Genomic DNA, 18,678 nt, shown 5'->3' with positions numbered 1-18,678 from the left:
TTGTGAGGACTTTTGTTTTCTTTATGTTGAGGTGCAACCCATACTGAAGGCTGTGGTCTTTGATCTTCATCAGTAAGTGCTTCAAGTTTTCTTCACTTTCAGCAAGCAAGATTGTATCGTCTGCATATTACAGGTTGTTAATGAGTCTTCCTCCAATCCTGATGCTGCATCCTTCTTCATATAGTCCAGCTTCTTGGATTATTTGCTCAGCATACAGATTAAGTATGGTGAAAGGATACAACCCTGACATACACCTTTCCTGATTTTAAACCATACGGTATCTCCTTGTTCTGTTCGAACAACTGTATCTTGATATACGTACAGGTTCCTCACGAGCACAATTAAGTACTCTAGAATTCCTATTCTTGGCAACGTTATCCATAAATTGTTATGATCCACACAGTCGAATGCCTTTGCATAGTCAATCATATCATAATCACCTTAAAAAGCTTCAGAAATCTCTCATAGCTGTATTAAAAGTTCTTTCCACAAAGGATAAAGGCATTTTAAGAATTACAAAATTATACACCAAGATCAGTAGATTATAATTTCAGAGGACAGTTCACATAAATTGACAAAAGCAATTAAATTTTAAATTTCCAAGAATATGGTAGTAACTATTATCTACCAAGATTCAAATGTAGACTGACCATATTAAAATTGGTAAACAGTATGTTTTATTTCTATTAATTGATGCTTTTATTTTACATTTGTGTATTTTCCAGTATTTCCAAAAGAGCTTATTGGATAAAAGGGATAAACAATAGAGATTTGGTCTAAATATGTGTTTACAAAATAGCCCTGAGTTTTGCTGGAGTGCCAAATCAGGATACTAGGCTTATACATTTAAAAGTAAGTGTAACCTCTGAAGTATCCATGTAAAAATTACTGAATTGGCAAATGTTTTGTTATGTATATATTTTATATTTAAAAATAAATATTTTAAAAGCTAAGTGTCATCTGTACTTCTCTTTTCTATCGGTTACCCAGATATACTTCAGCCAGTTAAAAGAGTTTACTTGTGTGAGAAGTTTTTCCTTTTCATCAGTCTCTTCTGCTGTAAGAGGTTCAGCTCCATCAATCTTTTTTTGCTCCTCTCTTTGAGCTAGAACTGGATTCGGGATGTCAGGATTCTTTGGGACCTATAAATCAATAGAGGAGTTATGAATGAATTGTTAAGAAATTTAATTATTAAAGCGTGTATATATACATCGATTTTCAGAGTTATTTCAACCTAAATATAAAGTCATAATAGAATGACACATGGTCCTCTCCACATTTCTGCTACCATAATGCCACCAAAATAAAACCCATTCTTAAATGGGCCATATAGTATTGTAGAATTAAACCTCATTAGTAAATGCCACACTATATCCTAGATTTGATTACACTGTGGAACAAAATATACCCCCCTATACTATTATAATACATAGTAATAACTGAATAAATTATTCCCAACGCCAACATTATACAATAAAATTTCAAGCCCAGCATCAACAAACAAAAAGTTTGGCAGTAAACAAACGAAAAAGACCCTATCCACCCAGCAATATAGATGAGGGAAGACAAGCAGCAATGCGCCCAAAGATTACATCCAAATCTCCAATCAGTTCAACACGCAAAAAGAAAGGAGTGCTTTTGCTGCCTGCTGAGGTAAATAAAGAGTCAGCATCTTCATATGAAAAGTTGGAAGTCTGGAAGAAGTGACAGGATAATGAAGAAGCCAAATAATAACAGTAATATTAATAAGGAAATAAAACCAAAAAACCAAACCCACTGTCACTGAGTCAATTCCGACACATAGTGACCCTATATAGGATAGGGTAGAACCACCCCACAGGGTTTCCAAGGTGCAGCTGATAAGGAAATAAAGACTATAAAGAGAGAATGTAAGTGGCAAGGGAGCAGTGGAGTACACGAACAGCTGTAATGGGATCAGCAGTCAAGGGAAAAACACACCAGTGACCAACAGAAGTGATAGTACAGAGCTATAATCACACTGACAACTGAGAAACAAAACCAAACCAAACCCATTTCCATTGAGTCAATTCTGACCCATAGGGACCCTAGAGGACAGACTACAACTGCTCCACAGGGTTTCCAAGAAGCAGCTGGTGCATTCGAACTGCCAACCTTTTGGATAGCAGCTGAGTTCTTAACCACTGTACCACCAGGGCCCCTGACAACTGAGAAGAGAACTAAAATTCAAAAGATTGAGAACAGAAGCTCAGCTCTCTAAGAAAGCAAGCAGTCACCTGTATCTCAAACCTGTTGCCCCAGAGGCCTCAGTGTCACAGTGAACATATACAACCAGCACAGAAGGGTATTCTACACTGGAGCAATACGAGCAAAAACATGAAGGCAGATGTGTACAGAAAGCAGCACATACAGCTTCAACTGAGAAGGGGTAAGAAATAAAGCCAGGTGGAGACAGATTTAGAGGCCCCTGAAACTACACAGTAGGCCCCAGCAAGCCACCATAGATTTTTGAACAAGGGAGCAACATGTCAAAAAGCAGTATTTTCACCTGTAAGTCTTATGCAGGATGGACTAACGTAGGAAAGTGACTAGAGGCAAGAGAAGCAGCTAAACTTTCGTAATCTAGAAATGAGGTAGGATCACCTGGCCTAGGATGGTGGCAAATGAAAACGGAAAAGAAGGATTAAGTTAAAAATAAAGTGTAGTCCAGTGTAAGCATGATGAAAAACAGCTTTTTTCTGACAGATAAATTCAATTTTAAAATTATACACACACCAGCAATTCCATTCCTAGTTATTTACCCAAGGACATGAAAACATATCTATGCAAAGACTTTTCCAAGAATGTTCATAGCAGCTTTACTCATCGAAGCCAAAAACCAGGAAACAAAATCAGAATATTATAGCATCAGATTGTAAGATCCACTGCAAACCATTTTCTACAGCCACTAGTCATATTAACACAGTAAAACTTTAAAATGACTTGATCAATCTTACATCTACTATTTTAATTCTAGAAATTACTCAAACACACAGCTGCTAAAATTTTTAGAATCAGAAAAATTCTCAGTTTTTTTACCTCCTGAGGGTCTCATCAGCATTAAGCTTCATAGAGTGAGTTCAAAGTGCTATGTAAGAATCAAGTAGATAAATTATAGACCAATAGTTGTTGTTGTTAGGTGCCGTCGAGTAGGTTTTGACTCATAGCAACTCTATGTGCAACAGAACGGAACACTGCCAGGTCCTGCACCATCCTCACAATCGTTGTTATGCTTGAGCGCACCATTGCAGCCACTGTGTCAATCCATCTCCATCTCGTTGAGCATCTTCCTCTTTTTCGCTGATCCTCTACTTTACCAAGCGTGATACCCTTCTGCAGGGACTGATCCCTCCTGATAACATGTCCAAACTAAGTGAGACACTTACAGACCAATACTACTCAACAGATATCCAGCAGATATCTCAGGTATTCCTACTGTATATCCTTAATATGGTCCTCAGAAGCACAGAATAAAGCCACAATACATAAAAAGCTAGCTTTCAAAAAGAAAAATCTCTATTATTTGGATTTCTGGTCAGGCCCTAAGCAATATATGATTAAGAGCTATGTTCCATAGAGAAGTGAAAACCTTTTTTCGGTCTTGTTTCTTAGATGGAGTTTTTCCATGTGCTTCATAGAAATATGGAATACTGAATTAAATGTGGCGGCACACAAAATGAAAGTAGTAAGTTGAAATCAGCTCACCTCATTTTAGTTCTACCACTTTAAAATAGGTGGCCTACAATAATACATTACCAAAACTCAGAAAGATGATGCAACTTCTTCCATTTGTCAAACGTTTCTATCTGTCCCTGAAGAATTTTTTATCAAGGAAAAATGTCAGACTGTGCTACAGCCTTCTTCAGCTTCAAATACGGCACGTCTTAGATTCAATGGAACTGTTAGATAGTCAAGGTTTTTGTTAATTCTGCAATTGAAATTTCAATTAAGTTATTCTCTTCCAGTGTAAAGATTTTCGTGAAGAACTCATTAAATGCATTAAACAGCAACTCGTTTTTCGTTTAAGTTGCAAGAGCAAGGAAGCTTCTGACTGTGTCTACATTCCAACAAGGCCAAAGTTTAGCTACGGGGAATAACTGGCATATATCACGCTGTTATCCACCAAGTGGTCAGGGCAAAACAAATGCTTCCCTCACTCTCAAAGAAAACAAAACCCATAAGACTACAGATCTTATCAGTAATGCTGCTGTGTCCTTGTGCTGAATATGGGGGAGGGGACAAAACAGAAAATAAAAAAGCAAATATGCAGGCCCTGAAGAAAAATGCTCTTTACTAACAGCTTCAAAACTACTGAGCCTCACAGTAGCCCCCACCCCAAGCACTTACAGAACAAGACTATAAGGACTCAAACAAAATGTTACCATATACTACAGTGTCCCCAGCTATAGCCAATGCCTCACTCCTTTTGACTAACAACCACTTAGCCAGAAAAGACGAAAAGAGTCCCTTTCTGAGAACCTGACTACGTGTATAGAATACAGGTAACTCCACTACAGCAGGTTTGTTGATCTGATAATAAACTATTGTTCCATTCACTTTCTGGGTCTGGTGAGTTTTCTGAAGGTACAGGCACACACACAAAAAAAGTCAATGCTAAATATCCCTTGAGAAGATCAATCTAACGGATCTGTATCACATCATCCTTGAAAGCAAGCTCTGCAGATGCCATGCTGATCTGTCTATACTCTGGCCTCAAAAACCTTAGCTCAGGTCCATAGTTCCCGATAAAGAACGAAAGAGACAAGGTGCAGAAAGAACCAATAACCAGCAACACATTCTTATTTGTCTTGTAAATCCTCAGATAAATATGCATAGGAAGGATCAAGGCAAGTCTTAAGACAATACAGAGGCAATCCAGGATGGAGCTGAAAAGAGGACAAGGCTAGGAGTAGAGGTATAGGGAATCAGTTCTCTTTTCACTGCCATTAACACCATTGTCCAAGCCTCCACCATCCTCTCTCGCTCTGATACTTCAACATTCTCCTGGTTGGTTTCCCTGGATAAACACCTTCCATTCTTTGTGTAGCAGACAGAGTGAACATAAATCTGATCATACTGTACTAAGTTCTATGACCTTGAGCAAAGTACCTGGGGCAAATCACTCCATCTCTCTGTGCCTCACTGTCCTCATCTGTAAAATAGGACGTCTATCATTCTAGGACTATTAGAAGGATAATGAGTTAATACTTATAAAGAACTTAACAACTAAGGACTAAATAAGTAGCTGCTATTATTATCATTTCCCCACCCACCGACCCCTCTGCCTTAAAAACATGTCAATGCTTTTCCTTTGCTCATTAACGTAACCTGGAAAGGCTCTAAGGTCCTTGGGTGATGCACAGTTTGCACCTAACCAAAAGGTTGGTGGCACCCTAGAAGAAAGGCCTGGCAATCTGCTTCCATAAAGAAAACATTCTGCATCCCACTATGGAGAATGGCGTCTGGGGTCTTAAAACACTAGCAAGCGGCCATCAAAGATGCATCAATCGGTCTCAACCCACCTGGAGCAAAGGAGAATGAAGAACACCAAAGACACAAGGTAATTATGAGCCCAAGAGACAGAAAGGACCACATAAACCAGAGACTACATCAGCCTGAGACCAGAAGAACTAGATGGTGCCCAGCCACAACCAATGACTGCCCCAACAGGGAACACAACAGAGAACCTCTGAGGGAACAGGAGACATTTGGGATGCAGGCCCCAAATTCTCGTAAAAAGACCAGACTTAATGGTCAGGCTGGGGCTAGAAGGACCCCAGAGGCCATGGTCCCAAGACCTTCTGTTAGCCCAAGACAGGAACCATTCCCAAAGCCAACTCTTCAGACAGGAATTGGACTGGAATATGGGGTGGAAAATGATACTGGTGAAGAATGAGCTTCTTGAATCAAGTAGACAAGTGAGATTATGTTGGCATCTCCTGTCTGGAGGGGAGATGAGAGGGCAGAGGGGGCCAGAAGCTGCCTGAATGGACAAGAGGAGAGAGAGTGGAGGGAAGGACTGTGCTATCTCATTAGGGGGTAAGCAAGGTGTATGTAAATTTTTGTATGAAACACTGACCCGATTTTAAACTTACACTTAAAGCACAATAAAAATTAATTTAAAAAAAATTACAGGCAAGAAAACTCTATGGAGCAGTTCTACTCTGTAACACATGGGGTTGCCATGAGTCGGAACTGACTTGATGGCAATGGGTTTGTTTTTTTTATAAAGGCTCTATGTGATCTGCCTCTACCTACTCACAAACCTCATCTCAAGCCACTGTTTTCCCGCACCACTGGCCTTTTCCTTCCCCAAGGGGCCCTCCTCCTTCCTACCTCAAGACCTTTGCACATGTGCTTTCTGCCTGGGCTTTGGTCTCCCATGTTTCAGTTGGCTGACTCCTACTCATCTCTGTGACCTCAGCTTAAACGACAGTTCCCTAGGGACACTTCTGTGATCTCCCAGTCCACATCAGACACCCAGGTTATACCCTCTCAGAGCATCCTTTGTCAATACTTAACCTCACTGTGGTATCTGTTTCATGTCTGTCTCCAGCATTAAAATGTTAAATTCCACAAGATGAGGGACCTTGTCTGTCTTATTCACTGCTGTATCTCTAGTACTTGGCACAGGATGTGGTACACAGGAGTGTTCAATCATCAAGTATTAGGGGAAAAAATATTCTTTCTCTCATTCTCCCTCTCCTGTCCCTCCTTTCTCAGAGGTGAGGAAGTGAAAACAGTAAGGTGCAATAGCAAGAAGTTCATGCCATCTTTCCTCTCCTCATTCATCCCCTTCCTCTCTTCTTACATCTTCTTCCTTCTCCCTTCTCTTCCTTCCTATCACCCTTCACAGCTGCCCCTTCATTCCTCCCTCTTTTGAGGTTTTCTCTCTCTCTATCTCCCTCCAGTTGGCCACCACCCAACCAGTCATTGTAAGATCTCACCCCTAACCACAAACTGCCTGTAATGAAAGGCACTGTGTACATTAAAACCAGAGCTGCGGCCAGGATGTGGTGGGCACTGTAATTATCACAGGGACAAAATCTCAGTACCTCCATTGAAGAAGGAAAAACAGTTATATCAGAGGTGATTTTTTTATTGCTGCTACTTGACTACCACTTGGCCCACCTCCCAAATGACATGTCATACCATTGTAAACACAGTCCTTATTTAGGACTGCAGAAAAAAGTAGGGTTATATCACATGCGGAAATAGCTCAGGATGTCTGAGTGGAAAGAGCGTGGCATTTGAATACTGAGAAACCCGGTTCAAGATCAGCACCCAAGGCAACCTTGTTAGCCATGTGAGCTTCAACAAGTCACTGGACCTCTCTGAACTTGTTTCCTCACCTATTGTATGGAGGTGCTAATAATATCTACCTCACAGGGTTGTTAGGAATCAAATGGAGTATGTGTGAGAGCATTTCCCAAATTATAAAACATTAAACACAAATATTTGGTTTATTATCATCTGAGGTCTAACATTTCAATTAATTCTCTTTTCAAATCTCACTAAAACAATTAAAGTAACAGAAAAGAATGTTATAAACCTCAAATTATTACAAACCTTAATGAAATAATATATTTTTTGTATACCTCATGAAATCTTATTAACTATGTTATTATTAACTTTTTTCTTTTTATTTTGCAGTTTGAACCTATAATTTGCCTGCTTCTTCTGGTATATCGCTGTTTTCACTTTCTTTGAAACTGGTTTTATGCCTGGTCCAAATGTTCAACCATGGTTATATTACTCTTCTACAACTTCCTAAGAAGAAATTTTATCCAGGTCTATTGGTTTAAATACATTCAAATTTAATCACAGTTCCCTAACTAGACTATAACTAACCACTTATATTCACCTTAAGTTTCCTGTTCTGATTTATGTTTTTTAACTTTGATACATAAGCAGCAAGCAAGGCTCCAAACAGCAATGCTCCCATTCTGGACAAGTAGTATCAACACTCTAGATAACTACCCTAGTTGTAAAGTACACATGGATTATTACATATCTTACAAACAGGGAGCTTTTCTAGGCACATTACAGCTACTAAACAAAATGGCAACTGGTCATACAGAGTTCCAACTGTGATAAAGTTTCACAAAACAAATTTTTAAAAGTACAGCTTCCAATTCATAAAACAGAAAGCTTTATAAAATCACAAGTGTGTTAATATTCTCATAATTTTGCTTATATTACTGATTATCATACCACTGGTCATTTCTCCATTTCTCTTCATCCACTAGGAAGACCATTTCAACATATAGCAACAATTTGGTATGCTTAATATCTCCATGTGATAGATTCGGTATGACAAATATTAAATTTCACTCACTAACAAATGGGATCCTAGATACCTTAATAAAACAAGAATTCTAAATTCCAGAAGAGTATTTTAAAAATTACATAATTCATTATCATGTTTACCATTATCTTTAACACCTAAGTGACCACAATCTACATCCGCCAACAGGGCTTTCATCAACCTGTGAGCAATAAACACAATACTTCTTTCTCTCTCTCTCCCTCTTTTTTATTGTACATTAGGTAAGAGTTTGCAGAGCAAATTAGATTCCCAGTTGATGGTTTGTACATACAGTGTTTCATGACATTAGTTTCATTCCCTACAACGTGTCAGCACTCATCTCATTTCCGCTCTGAGTTCCCTGTTTCCTTTTGTTCAGATTTTCTACCCCTTCCTCCCTTCTCATCTTTGTTTTTGGGCAAATATTGCCCTTTTGATCTCATAAAATTGACTGTTCTAAGGACCACGTCCTCTTGGATGTTGTTATTTTATGGGCTTGTTTATTGTTTGACTGGAAGGTAGTCTCCGGGAATGGCTTCAACCCCAGGTCAGAAGGGTGTCTTAAGGCATAGTCTCGGGGGTTCCTCCAGTCTCTGTCAGACCAGTAAGCTTGGTCTTTCTTGTGAATTTGATTTTTTGTTCTACATTTTTCTCCCACTCTGTCTAGGACCCCCTGTTGTGATGCTAATCAGAGCGGTCAGTAGTGGTAGCTGGGCACCATCTAGTGCTTCTGGTCTCAGGATTGTTTAGGCTGTGATTCATGTGGTCCATTAGTCCTTTAGACTAATTACTCCCTTGAGTCTTTGATTTTCTTCATTCTCCTTTGCTCCGGACAGGAAGAGGCCAATAATTGTATCTTAGATGGCCTCTGGCAAGCTTTTAAGACCCCAGATGCTACTCCCCAAAGTAGGATGCAGAACACTGTCTTTATGAACCATGGTGTGCCAGCTGACGTAGATGTCTCCTGAGTCTATGGTTCTTTGTCTTTGAGCCTAGGAACTTCATCCTGTGAGGTGTTCAGTTATATCGAAGATGTTTCCCTGACTGTGCCCCTTGTGTGCTCTATTGTCTATAATAATATGTGAGGAGCACCTACAGTCATGTATGTAGAAATACCCACCACCAAACCTGTATCTGCTGGTGGGTGTACTCCCTTACACCTTCCTACACCTCTTGGTGTATCTATCTACCTATGTATCCATTTGGAAATTACTGTTTGTTAATAGTACTGTTGTAGGATTATCTATGCTATAGTAGTTACCGTAGTTGCCCTTTATTCTTGTGTTCCTGTCAGTGTCCTCTCTTGACTTGGTCATGTTGTGCTGACTTCTCCCATATTGTGTATTCCTTTCCCTTCACCAATGTTAACATGTATCTTCTATCTACTTGATAGTTTTCCCTCCCTCCCCATCCCATCCCTGGCAACCATCAAAGAATGTTCTTTTCTTTCTTTTTTTCTGTGTGTAAACCTTGTGTTGTTTATAGTAGTGGTCTCACATTTTTCCTTTTGTGATTGACTTATTTCACTCAGCATAACGCCCTCCAAATTCATCCATGTTGTGAGATGTTTCATGGATTTATTCATTATTCTTTATCATTGGATAGTATTTCATTGTGTGTATGCACCAGTTTGTTAATGCATTCATCTGTTGATGGGCACTCGGGTTGTTTCCATCTTACTGTTGTTGTGAGCAATGAACATGGGTGTGCATAAGTCTAGTCATGTCACAGCTCTTATTTCTTTAGGATATATACCTAGGAGTGGGATTGCTGCATCATATGATATTTCTATGTCTAGCTTTCTGAGGACATGCCATACCTTTTTCCATAATGGTTGTACCATTTTACATTCCCACCAGCAGTGTATAAGAGTTCCAATCTCTCCAAAAATACTATTTCCTGGTCATATTAAAGAAAATGGTCAAAAATTTCCTATCATATGTCATAATTCACTTCTAATTAAACACATACTGATTTTTCTTCCTACATATACTTTGACTGTTCAAGCGCTATATTATTAAAGTAATATACATTATTGCTATTTTGAAGTACTGGATAATTCTACATTAATTCCATTTAGTGACATTCTATTGGTGACTCAGTAGTTTAATGCTTTACTTCTAGTCAAATCTCCTCTTTGGTTTTAAAAACACCACCATTTTGATTTACTCTTACGTTAAAATGAAACACATTCTAGCCTAGTTTAATATATTACATTAGTTTAAGTTTTATTATACATTACCTTATAGCCTATTGTCTTCCGATAATACAGAATTTCCTTCTCCAGGAGCTCGAATAAACGTGGCGGGAAAAATTGAAAATCCTGAACATTTGGTTGTTTTGGAGGTCGTGGGGCCTGTGGAAAAAAAAACGCATTACATACGTTTATTTGTTTTCAGTGCATGAAGTGAGTGTACTTAATATTTTATTATTTATTTTACACATGAAGAAATAAATAAAATGAAATCCACTTATATGGCTCTACTATCTCAAGTATTTTTCTATATTGTTATATTTTAGGGACTATCATTTGGCAAGGAGCCCTGGTGGCACAGTGGTTAAGAACTCAGGCTGCTAATCCAAAGGCTGGCAGTTTGAATCCACCAAGTGCTCCCTGGAAACCCTATGGGGCAGTGCTACTCTGGCCTATAGGGGCTATGAGTTGGAATCGACTCAATGGAAACTTTTTTTTTTTAATGATTTGGCAATGATAATACATAAACCTGAATCCCAGACCATGTTACAAGAAAATTCTATTGTAGGACATAAAAACTGGCCTCATACTGTTTTACCTTTGGGGCCTTTGGCTCACTGACACGTAAAGCCTCTCTAAAGTAGGCATCCACCGCATAGTTTGCTTTGCGTTCTCGTTTTGGAGGTTCAATCCATTCCACCATACCAAGCTACACGCAACAAACAAGAACAAAGGATTTAATTACTCTAAGCTGTTTCATAAAAGTAAAGTACATCAAGGTTTCAGAAATATGAAAAGACCAAAGCCACTAGAAAGAACAAAAACTTGCTTTATGGACGAAGTTATACCTCCAAAGTTCCAAAATTTCTGACTGTATACCAAAGTTTAGGTACAAAGATGGTTTTGTTTTTTGGAAGACAAGTTTAAAAATTAGTTCTTCCTTAGTAATCGAAAAGAATTTGCACAATCTGGTTAGTATTTTACACCAAATTAAAGAAACAAATGTTAGTTAATATAGAAGGAAGAGTGACATTGATTCTGGTGACTGTGGTAAAACTATGTAAATTACAAAATAGGTGAAAGAGGTAAATGAGAAATAGCAATCTGACAGAAATATGTTACCTATCCCTTTGAACCAAGAGAAATTTTTAAATGAGACCTTTTGGTAAGGTAGCTGTGGTATAGTGGGAAAAAGTCAGTAGAATCAGAAAGATCTGATTTTTAATCCTGGCCCTGCCACCTGAGCAGTTGTATAACTTTGGGAAAACTGTTTTCTCCATCTGTAAAATAGGAATAATTATACCTATCTTGAGAATTAAACATGGTCATATGTGTAAAAGCGTTAGGTAAATTGCCAAGAGTTAAACATAAGGTATTATTAAACATCCAAAGCTATACGAACAATGACTTGATAGCATTACAAAATTTTACCCCAATATCAGCTAGAAAATATAACAGTGAGCAGACAAAACTGGCAATACAAGGTTCTGGAGCCTACAGGAATGGTTTTCTAGTTCAGATAATTTTCTTGATTTCCCAGGGCTTCACCTAGTGCCTTTATATAAAATAGGTTCATAACAAATACTTGTAGGATGGGTGGGTAGGTGGATGGATGGATGGTGACAACTACATGAATTAGAAAAACTAACCTCATTTTTTACATTTCAACCACTCAACTATCTATCGTATTTTTACGCCAATAACGCGTATCTTCTACACTTTTTTGCCAACTGTTCCCTCCCCCTGAGAGATATTTCCATAAGCACACTATGCTAATTTTGTTTTTAGAACAATATGTAAAAAAAAATTTGGCATAGCAGCGCTTATGAAAATAACTCACGGGGGGAGGCCACAGTTGGCAAACAAACACAGAAGGCATGCATTATTTGCGTAAAAGTATGGTCTATAACAGAGTTCCAAAAGCATTTTACCACTAATATTCCAACTCTATTTGATCTTATCTAAGAGGTGATAAGATCAACCTTGGCATTATATTTTGAGTACATGATAAACTAGGATGATTAAGATGGTTACAGATCCACAAACTCTCACAGGGCCTAGAGAAGTAAAGACTTAGAGAGAGAGAATGATGGCATTTCCATACGCCAAAGTCTATCATATAGAAAAAGGAGCCCTCGGGGCACAATGACTAAGCACTTGGCTACTAACCAAAAGGTCGGCAGTTCAAACCCACCAATCACTCTGTGGGAGAAAGATGTGGCAGTCTGCTTCCGTAAAGATTTACAGGCTTGGAAACCCTGTGAGGCAGTTCTACTCTCTATTCTATAGAGTCGCTATGAGTTGTAATCGACTCAACAGCACACAACAACATCACATACAAAAAAAAAGAACACGGTTCTTTGCTGATCCATAAGATTAAGACCAGTGTGAAGAGTGACAGGAAAGCAGACTGCTACTCAATACAACGTTAACACATGTAGTATGTGCAAGTCAGCACCTGGGATACAATTACAAATAAAATAATTTCTCCCCTTAAGGAGTTCATAAGTCAAATAAGTTTTTTGAGAACCAGAGAATATAAAATAGTAAAGTATATTTTCTGAGAGGAGTAAGATTCCCAAAACCACAGTGTTCAGAGACTAGATAACTATCCTAGATGCTAATGATAAGACCTTTTTTTCCTTTTTTTAATTTTTATTGTGCTCTAAGTGGAAGTTTACAAATCAAGTTGGACTCTCAGACAAAAATTTATAAACACCTTGCTATATACTCCTAATTGCTGTCCCCCTAATGAGACAGCACACTCTTTCCCTCCACTGTCTAATTTCGTGTCCATTCAGCCAGCTTCTGACCCCCTCTACCCTCTCATCTCCCCTCCAGACAGGAGATGCCAACATAGTCTCATATGTCTACTTGATCCAAGCTCATTCTTCCCCAGTATAATGAAAGGAGTTTTAAAGTACAAGAAAGCTTAGAGTAAATGACCTTTAAAGTATCTTCTCTGTCTGAGACATGAATATTATAATGTGATGCTTAAGTAAAATGAGAAATACCCAGAGCAGTGAAACAATTTTTGATTTTTTTTTTTCAGATGGACTGACGTGAGATTATGGTGATGGAAAAGTGTTTTATATGTCACCAATGTTTTATCTGTCTTGAGTCGAGTAAAAGTAAAGTAGTAATAGTTTAACTTTCTAAAAGTAATGTATTTAGCCAATCAACGTATAGTATACTTGTTTGAAGGTCTAGGTATTCAAATTTGAAATAAGTGTTAAAGGCCAATTCCTGAACTTTGAAACACAGAAGAAATCACACTGACTAAGTTTGTTTTAGACAAAACTGTATTAATACAAACAAGATATTCAGGATCAATGTCGGCCATGATGACTTAATTTACCTGGTATGGTTATAAAATAACAAACCTGGTAGGACAAATCTTATATGAAAATCTACCTCATTGTACAATTACATCCATGGCTTATATATGAGAACAATATTCTCTCAGGATTTCAATTCTCTTCAAAAGATAGTTTGAACCTATTTTGAGAACCCAGCTACAAAAGATGATAAACAGAAATAAAACATGATCTCAGCTCAGAATATTCAGGAAAAAATCTGATTTTGGACAGAACAATTACTGACAAACATTCAACTCTAAAAATGCAAGTCATCATAATTATTCTTATTAAAACTTCTCTATATCCGTGCAACATCCGTGCAACATTATTTTAGTAGAATTAGAGGTACTTTAACAAAGGAAAATCTGTTTATATTTGAAATAGACAAGTATTTACTAAGTTGAATTTTCCTCTGAGACTGTTAAGCAGATTTGCTGATACTTAGACTCTTCATTGGTTAATATTTTTCCACTTTATAAAACACTCCTAGAACCAATAAGCCCTTAGGAATCACTGAAAAAATTAATAAAATTCATATCACATAATGAGATCTAAAAAGCATATTAGCAAGATAATTTCCACATGCAAGCCATCACCTACATCTCATCAGGATAAAATATAATCAGTCTGGATAAAGATTATAGATAGAACAACGAGATATAAGCCAAGAAACTAAAAACCATCAGAAGCATAACAATAACAAAGCATTATGAGCATACTAGTTGCAAGTGAGTCAGGAAAGGTATGGTTCAGGGTTTTAGCCTTTCACCATACCTATTCAATCTGTATGTTGAGCAAACAATCTGAGAAGCTGGACTATACAAACAAGAACGGGGTATCAGGATTGGGGGAAGGCTCATTAATAACCTGTGATATGCAGATGACACAGCCTTGCTTGCTGAAAGTGAAGAGGACTTGAAACACTTACTGATGAAAATCAAGAACTACAGTCTTCAGTATGAATTCCACCTCAACATAAAGAAAACAAAAATTCTCACAACTGGACCAACAAGCAACATCATGATAAACAGAGAAAAGATTGAAGTTGTCAAGGATTTTATTTCACTTGGATCCACAATCAATACCCATGGAAGCAACAGTCCAGAAATCCAAAGACAGATTGCACTGGGCAAATCTGCTGCAAAGGACCTCTTTAAAGTGTTGAAAAGCAAAGATGTCACTTTGAAGGCTAAGGTATGCCTGGCCCAAGCCATGGTATTTTCAATTGCATCACCGCTGTGTGAAAGCTGGACAATGAATAAGGAAGACGAAAGAAGAACTGATGCTTTTGAATTGTGGTTACTGGCAAAGAATACTGAATAAGCCATGGACTACCAAAAGAACAAACAAATCTGTCTTAGAAGAAGTACAACCAGAATGCTCCTTAGAAACAAGGATGGTAAAACTACGTCTCATGTACTTTGGACATGTTATCAGGAGGGATCAGTCCCTGCAGAAGGACGTTATGCTTGGTAAAGTAGAGGGTCAGCAAAAAAGAGGAAGACCCTCAACGAGATAGACTGACACATTGGTTGCAACAACTGGCTCAAGCATAACAACGATTGTGAGCATGGCGCAGGACCGGGCAGTGTTTCGTTCTGTGGTACACAGGGTCACTGTGAGTTGGAACCACCTCGATGGCACCTAACAGTTGCAAATGGCTCACCTCTCATTTTCAGTAAAATCAACACCTAAGAATTAGCTTTTTTTATTTTAATAAAAATCATTTGGGTCAGTTCAAAAAATTAACAGCTTTATGGAATAACTGGGGCAACTAAATAAATGATAGACTTGAATTATAATTCAAAAATTAAAAAAATCCATGAGTCCATACTAATATAAATAACTGAAATAAATAAATAAATGAGAAGGGACAGCTCTTACAGAAAAAATTCCAATTAATAAATGTTGCTGAATGAGAGAAATACAAATTGCCATTAGGCAAAGACTACCCAAAGTATTGTAGGCAAGCTCCACCAAGAGGTACTAAAATCAGCAGGCGTAAGTTTGAGAAGTATCTCCTCCAAGATATTTATCAATTACAAAGGGAAAAATGGCACCTCTACAATAGAGAAACCCAGTAAATAACACCTCAACCAAGTGATCGAGGTTAACATCAGCAGTAATAAGACACATTAACATCATGGATATCCTGACAGGGTGTACCGAGAAGGACACAACATCCCTTCTGTGGAATCCTTGCAAAAAAAAAAAAAATGTATAATCTCAATCAAATCATAAGAAAACATCAGAAAAAGCCACACTGAGAGACAAATTACAAAATAACTGACCAGTCCTCTTCAAAAGTGTCAAGGTCATTAAAGACAAGGAAAGACTGAGGAACTAAGGATTGGAAAAGACTAAGGAGACACGACAGCAAAAATGCAACGTGGGATCCTGAATTGGGTCCCTGGAACAAAAAGAAAAGGACATTAAGGGAAAAACTGGCCTTAATTCTCTGGTTTTGATCACTATCCTTTGATTCCGTAGGTTAACACTAGAGGAAGCTGAGGGAAGCGTATAGATGAATTCTGTTACTAGTTCTGCAACTTTTCTCTAAGTTTAAGTCATTTCAAAATAAAAAGTTTTTAAAATTACAGCCTTAATTTCAGTTTAAATAAAAAAAAATAATGAACTCTTCATTTCTTCAATGGACCCTTGTTGTCCATGCACGAACAAACATGTTAAAAAGACACCGTGGGGTAGAATTGGCAAAATCCCTTTGTCCATACGTAACAGCCTATAATAAAGCCCTTCTGGCATTTAAGTAACTATATGTTAATAATAATATTGTTATGTTAACATACAATATTATTATTAGGCATTAACTTAATACTAAGTGTCAAGCATTGTTCTAATTACTTCGTATTAACTCATTTAATTCTAGAAGTAACTCCATGATCTTCAGCTACTACGAACTCCAACGACTCTAATCTCCATTTGATAGGTCAGAAAACTGAGTACTCGAAGTCACATACTTAGTGACAGAGTTGAGATTTCAGCTCCAGAGTCCAGGAACTCAACCATAATCCACTACTGCTTCTCAATACCAAGGTTAATAGTAGAAGCAGTGACACCAGCAGCAGCAGCAAAGATGATAACAACAAGAGTAATAATAATAATAATAAACCAGTAAAATACATTAATGACAGCATGAGAGCTTTTTGACGTAAATCAAATTTCACTCTATAGCAGAGTATTGTAATAGGTTAAGTACCAGTGTTATTTTATAATTGCTGTGGGGAGAAATGCTAATTTGAGCCTAATGGTTGAGGAGTAAAAGTTACCTTCTGTTTTTCTCTATAATCTTCTCCTTCAAATTTGTACAAACTTTGTTCAGTGTCCATTCTAAAATTTCTTAGAGAAGACTCTCCCATTTTCTGCAAGCGTTCATTCATCTCTGCAGTCTAGAGTTGAATGCATTGGAATTAGAAACTATCACTGAATAACTCATAAAAATCTGTGAATTCTCTACCTTTTTAAAGTCATTTTTTTAAATTGTGCTTTAGGTGAAAGTTTACAGCTTAAGTTAATTTCTCATACAAAAATTTATACACATGTTGTTTTGTGACATTAACTGCCATTCCTACCTTGTGACAGCACACTCCCCCTTTCCAACCCTGGTTCCCTGTGTCCATTCGACCAGTTCCTGTCCCTTTCCTGCCTTCTCATTCAGCTTCTGGACAGGAACTGCCCATTTGGGCTCTTACATCTGATTGAATTAAGAAGCACTCTCCTCACGTATATTATTTTTGTTTTATAATCCTGTCTAATCTTTGAAGAGTGGGCTTCGGGATGGTTTCAGTTCTGGGTTAATAGTACTTCTGTGGGCCATAGTTTTGGGGGTTCCTCCAGTCTCTGTCAGACTACTAAGGCTGGTCTTTTTACATGAATCTGGGTTCTGCTCTACATTTTTCTCCTGCTCTGTGGGGACTGAAGAGTCAAGTTTTGACATGAAATATTCGGTCTGTTAATTTACAAGGTAAAAAAGCAATGCAAATAGCAAACTTGAATATAAATTTAAATTGTATCAAGTACTTTAAATACCTAAATGGTTCTTCCCAAGTATTGTCACTTAGGCTTTCAACCAATAAATTCAACCAATTTTCAGGAAATGTAGTGAATAAATGAACATGTTGAAATGTATCATGGGGATGGAATCAGCAAAATCCAGACTGTGGGCAACTCTAAAGGCAAACCACCCAGTTTCTTCACCAAATAAATTACAAGGGAAAGAATACATAAATGGAGGGGAACCTACAGATGAAGACATTTTGATGACAGTATTAACCAACTGCAATGTACAGACCTTGTGTTAATTCTGATTTTTTTTAAGAAGTTTGTAAAAAAAAAAAACACTATTCATCAGACAACTGGAAATTTGAATACTAACTGGATATTTGATGTTAAATAATTACTGGAGTTTTTTCAGGTGTGACAATGCTATAATGACATTTTTTTTAAGAGTCCTTACATTTTAAAGATACGTACTGAGATACTTACATCTGTAATGTTATGTGTGGAATGTGCTTCAAAATAATCCAGGAAAGAGGAAAATGAATTGGGGCTGTGGATGGGGCAGGATTGGGTGATGGCTGTCGGAACTAGGTGATAACTACACGGAGGTACATTACACTATTTTCCTTATGTTTGAAATTATCCAGAATAATTTCTGAACAAGGCAAATTGAACACAAAATCCCATGGATTCTGAAACAGCTTATTATACTTTGACAAACAATGCTTTGATATTTCACACCATGTTCACAAAAGATTTTTAGTTCAACAGTATGTATCAGT

The 18,678-nt window shown here is 37.6% G+C and overlaps 1 protein-coding gene across 6 annotated transcripts in view; it reads right to left on the bottom strand.

Annotated features, from left to right (window-relative positions):
* Positions 1 to 18,678, bottom strand: part of SMARCA1 (SWI/SNF related, matrix associated, actin dependent regulator of chromatin, subfamily a, member 1) — a 70,022-nt gene that overhangs the window by 18,049 nt on the left and 33,295 nt on the right. For all 6 annotated transcript variants that reach the window (XM_049871979.1, XM_049871981.1, XM_049871980.1 and 3 more), the window contains 4 exons: positions 17,167 to 17,286; positions 11,119 to 11,229; positions 10,569 to 10,682; positions 1,020 to 1,142 (listed from right to left, as the gene is read on the bottom strand). In XM_049871979.1, the coding sequence (XP_049727936.1) occupies positions 1,020 to 1,142; positions 10,569 to 10,682; positions 11,119 to 11,229; positions 17,167 to 17,286 (468 nt within the window). The remainder of the gene's footprint in view (positions 1 to 1,019; positions 1,143 to 10,568; positions 10,683 to 11,118; positions 11,230 to 17,166; positions 17,287 to 18,678) is intronic.

Source organism: Elephas maximus, chromosome X (assembly GCF_024166365.1).
Source record: "Elephas maximus indicus isolate mEleMax1 chromosome X, mEleMax1 primary haplotype, whole genome shotgun sequence".
In the NCBI taxonomy this organism is placed as follows: domain Eukaryota; kingdom Metazoa; phylum Chordata; class Mammalia; order Proboscidea; family Elephantidae; genus Elephas; species Elephas maximus.
The sequence above is the reverse complement of the archived record's forward strand: the minus strand, read 5'-3'. Positions and strand labels throughout refer to the sequence as shown.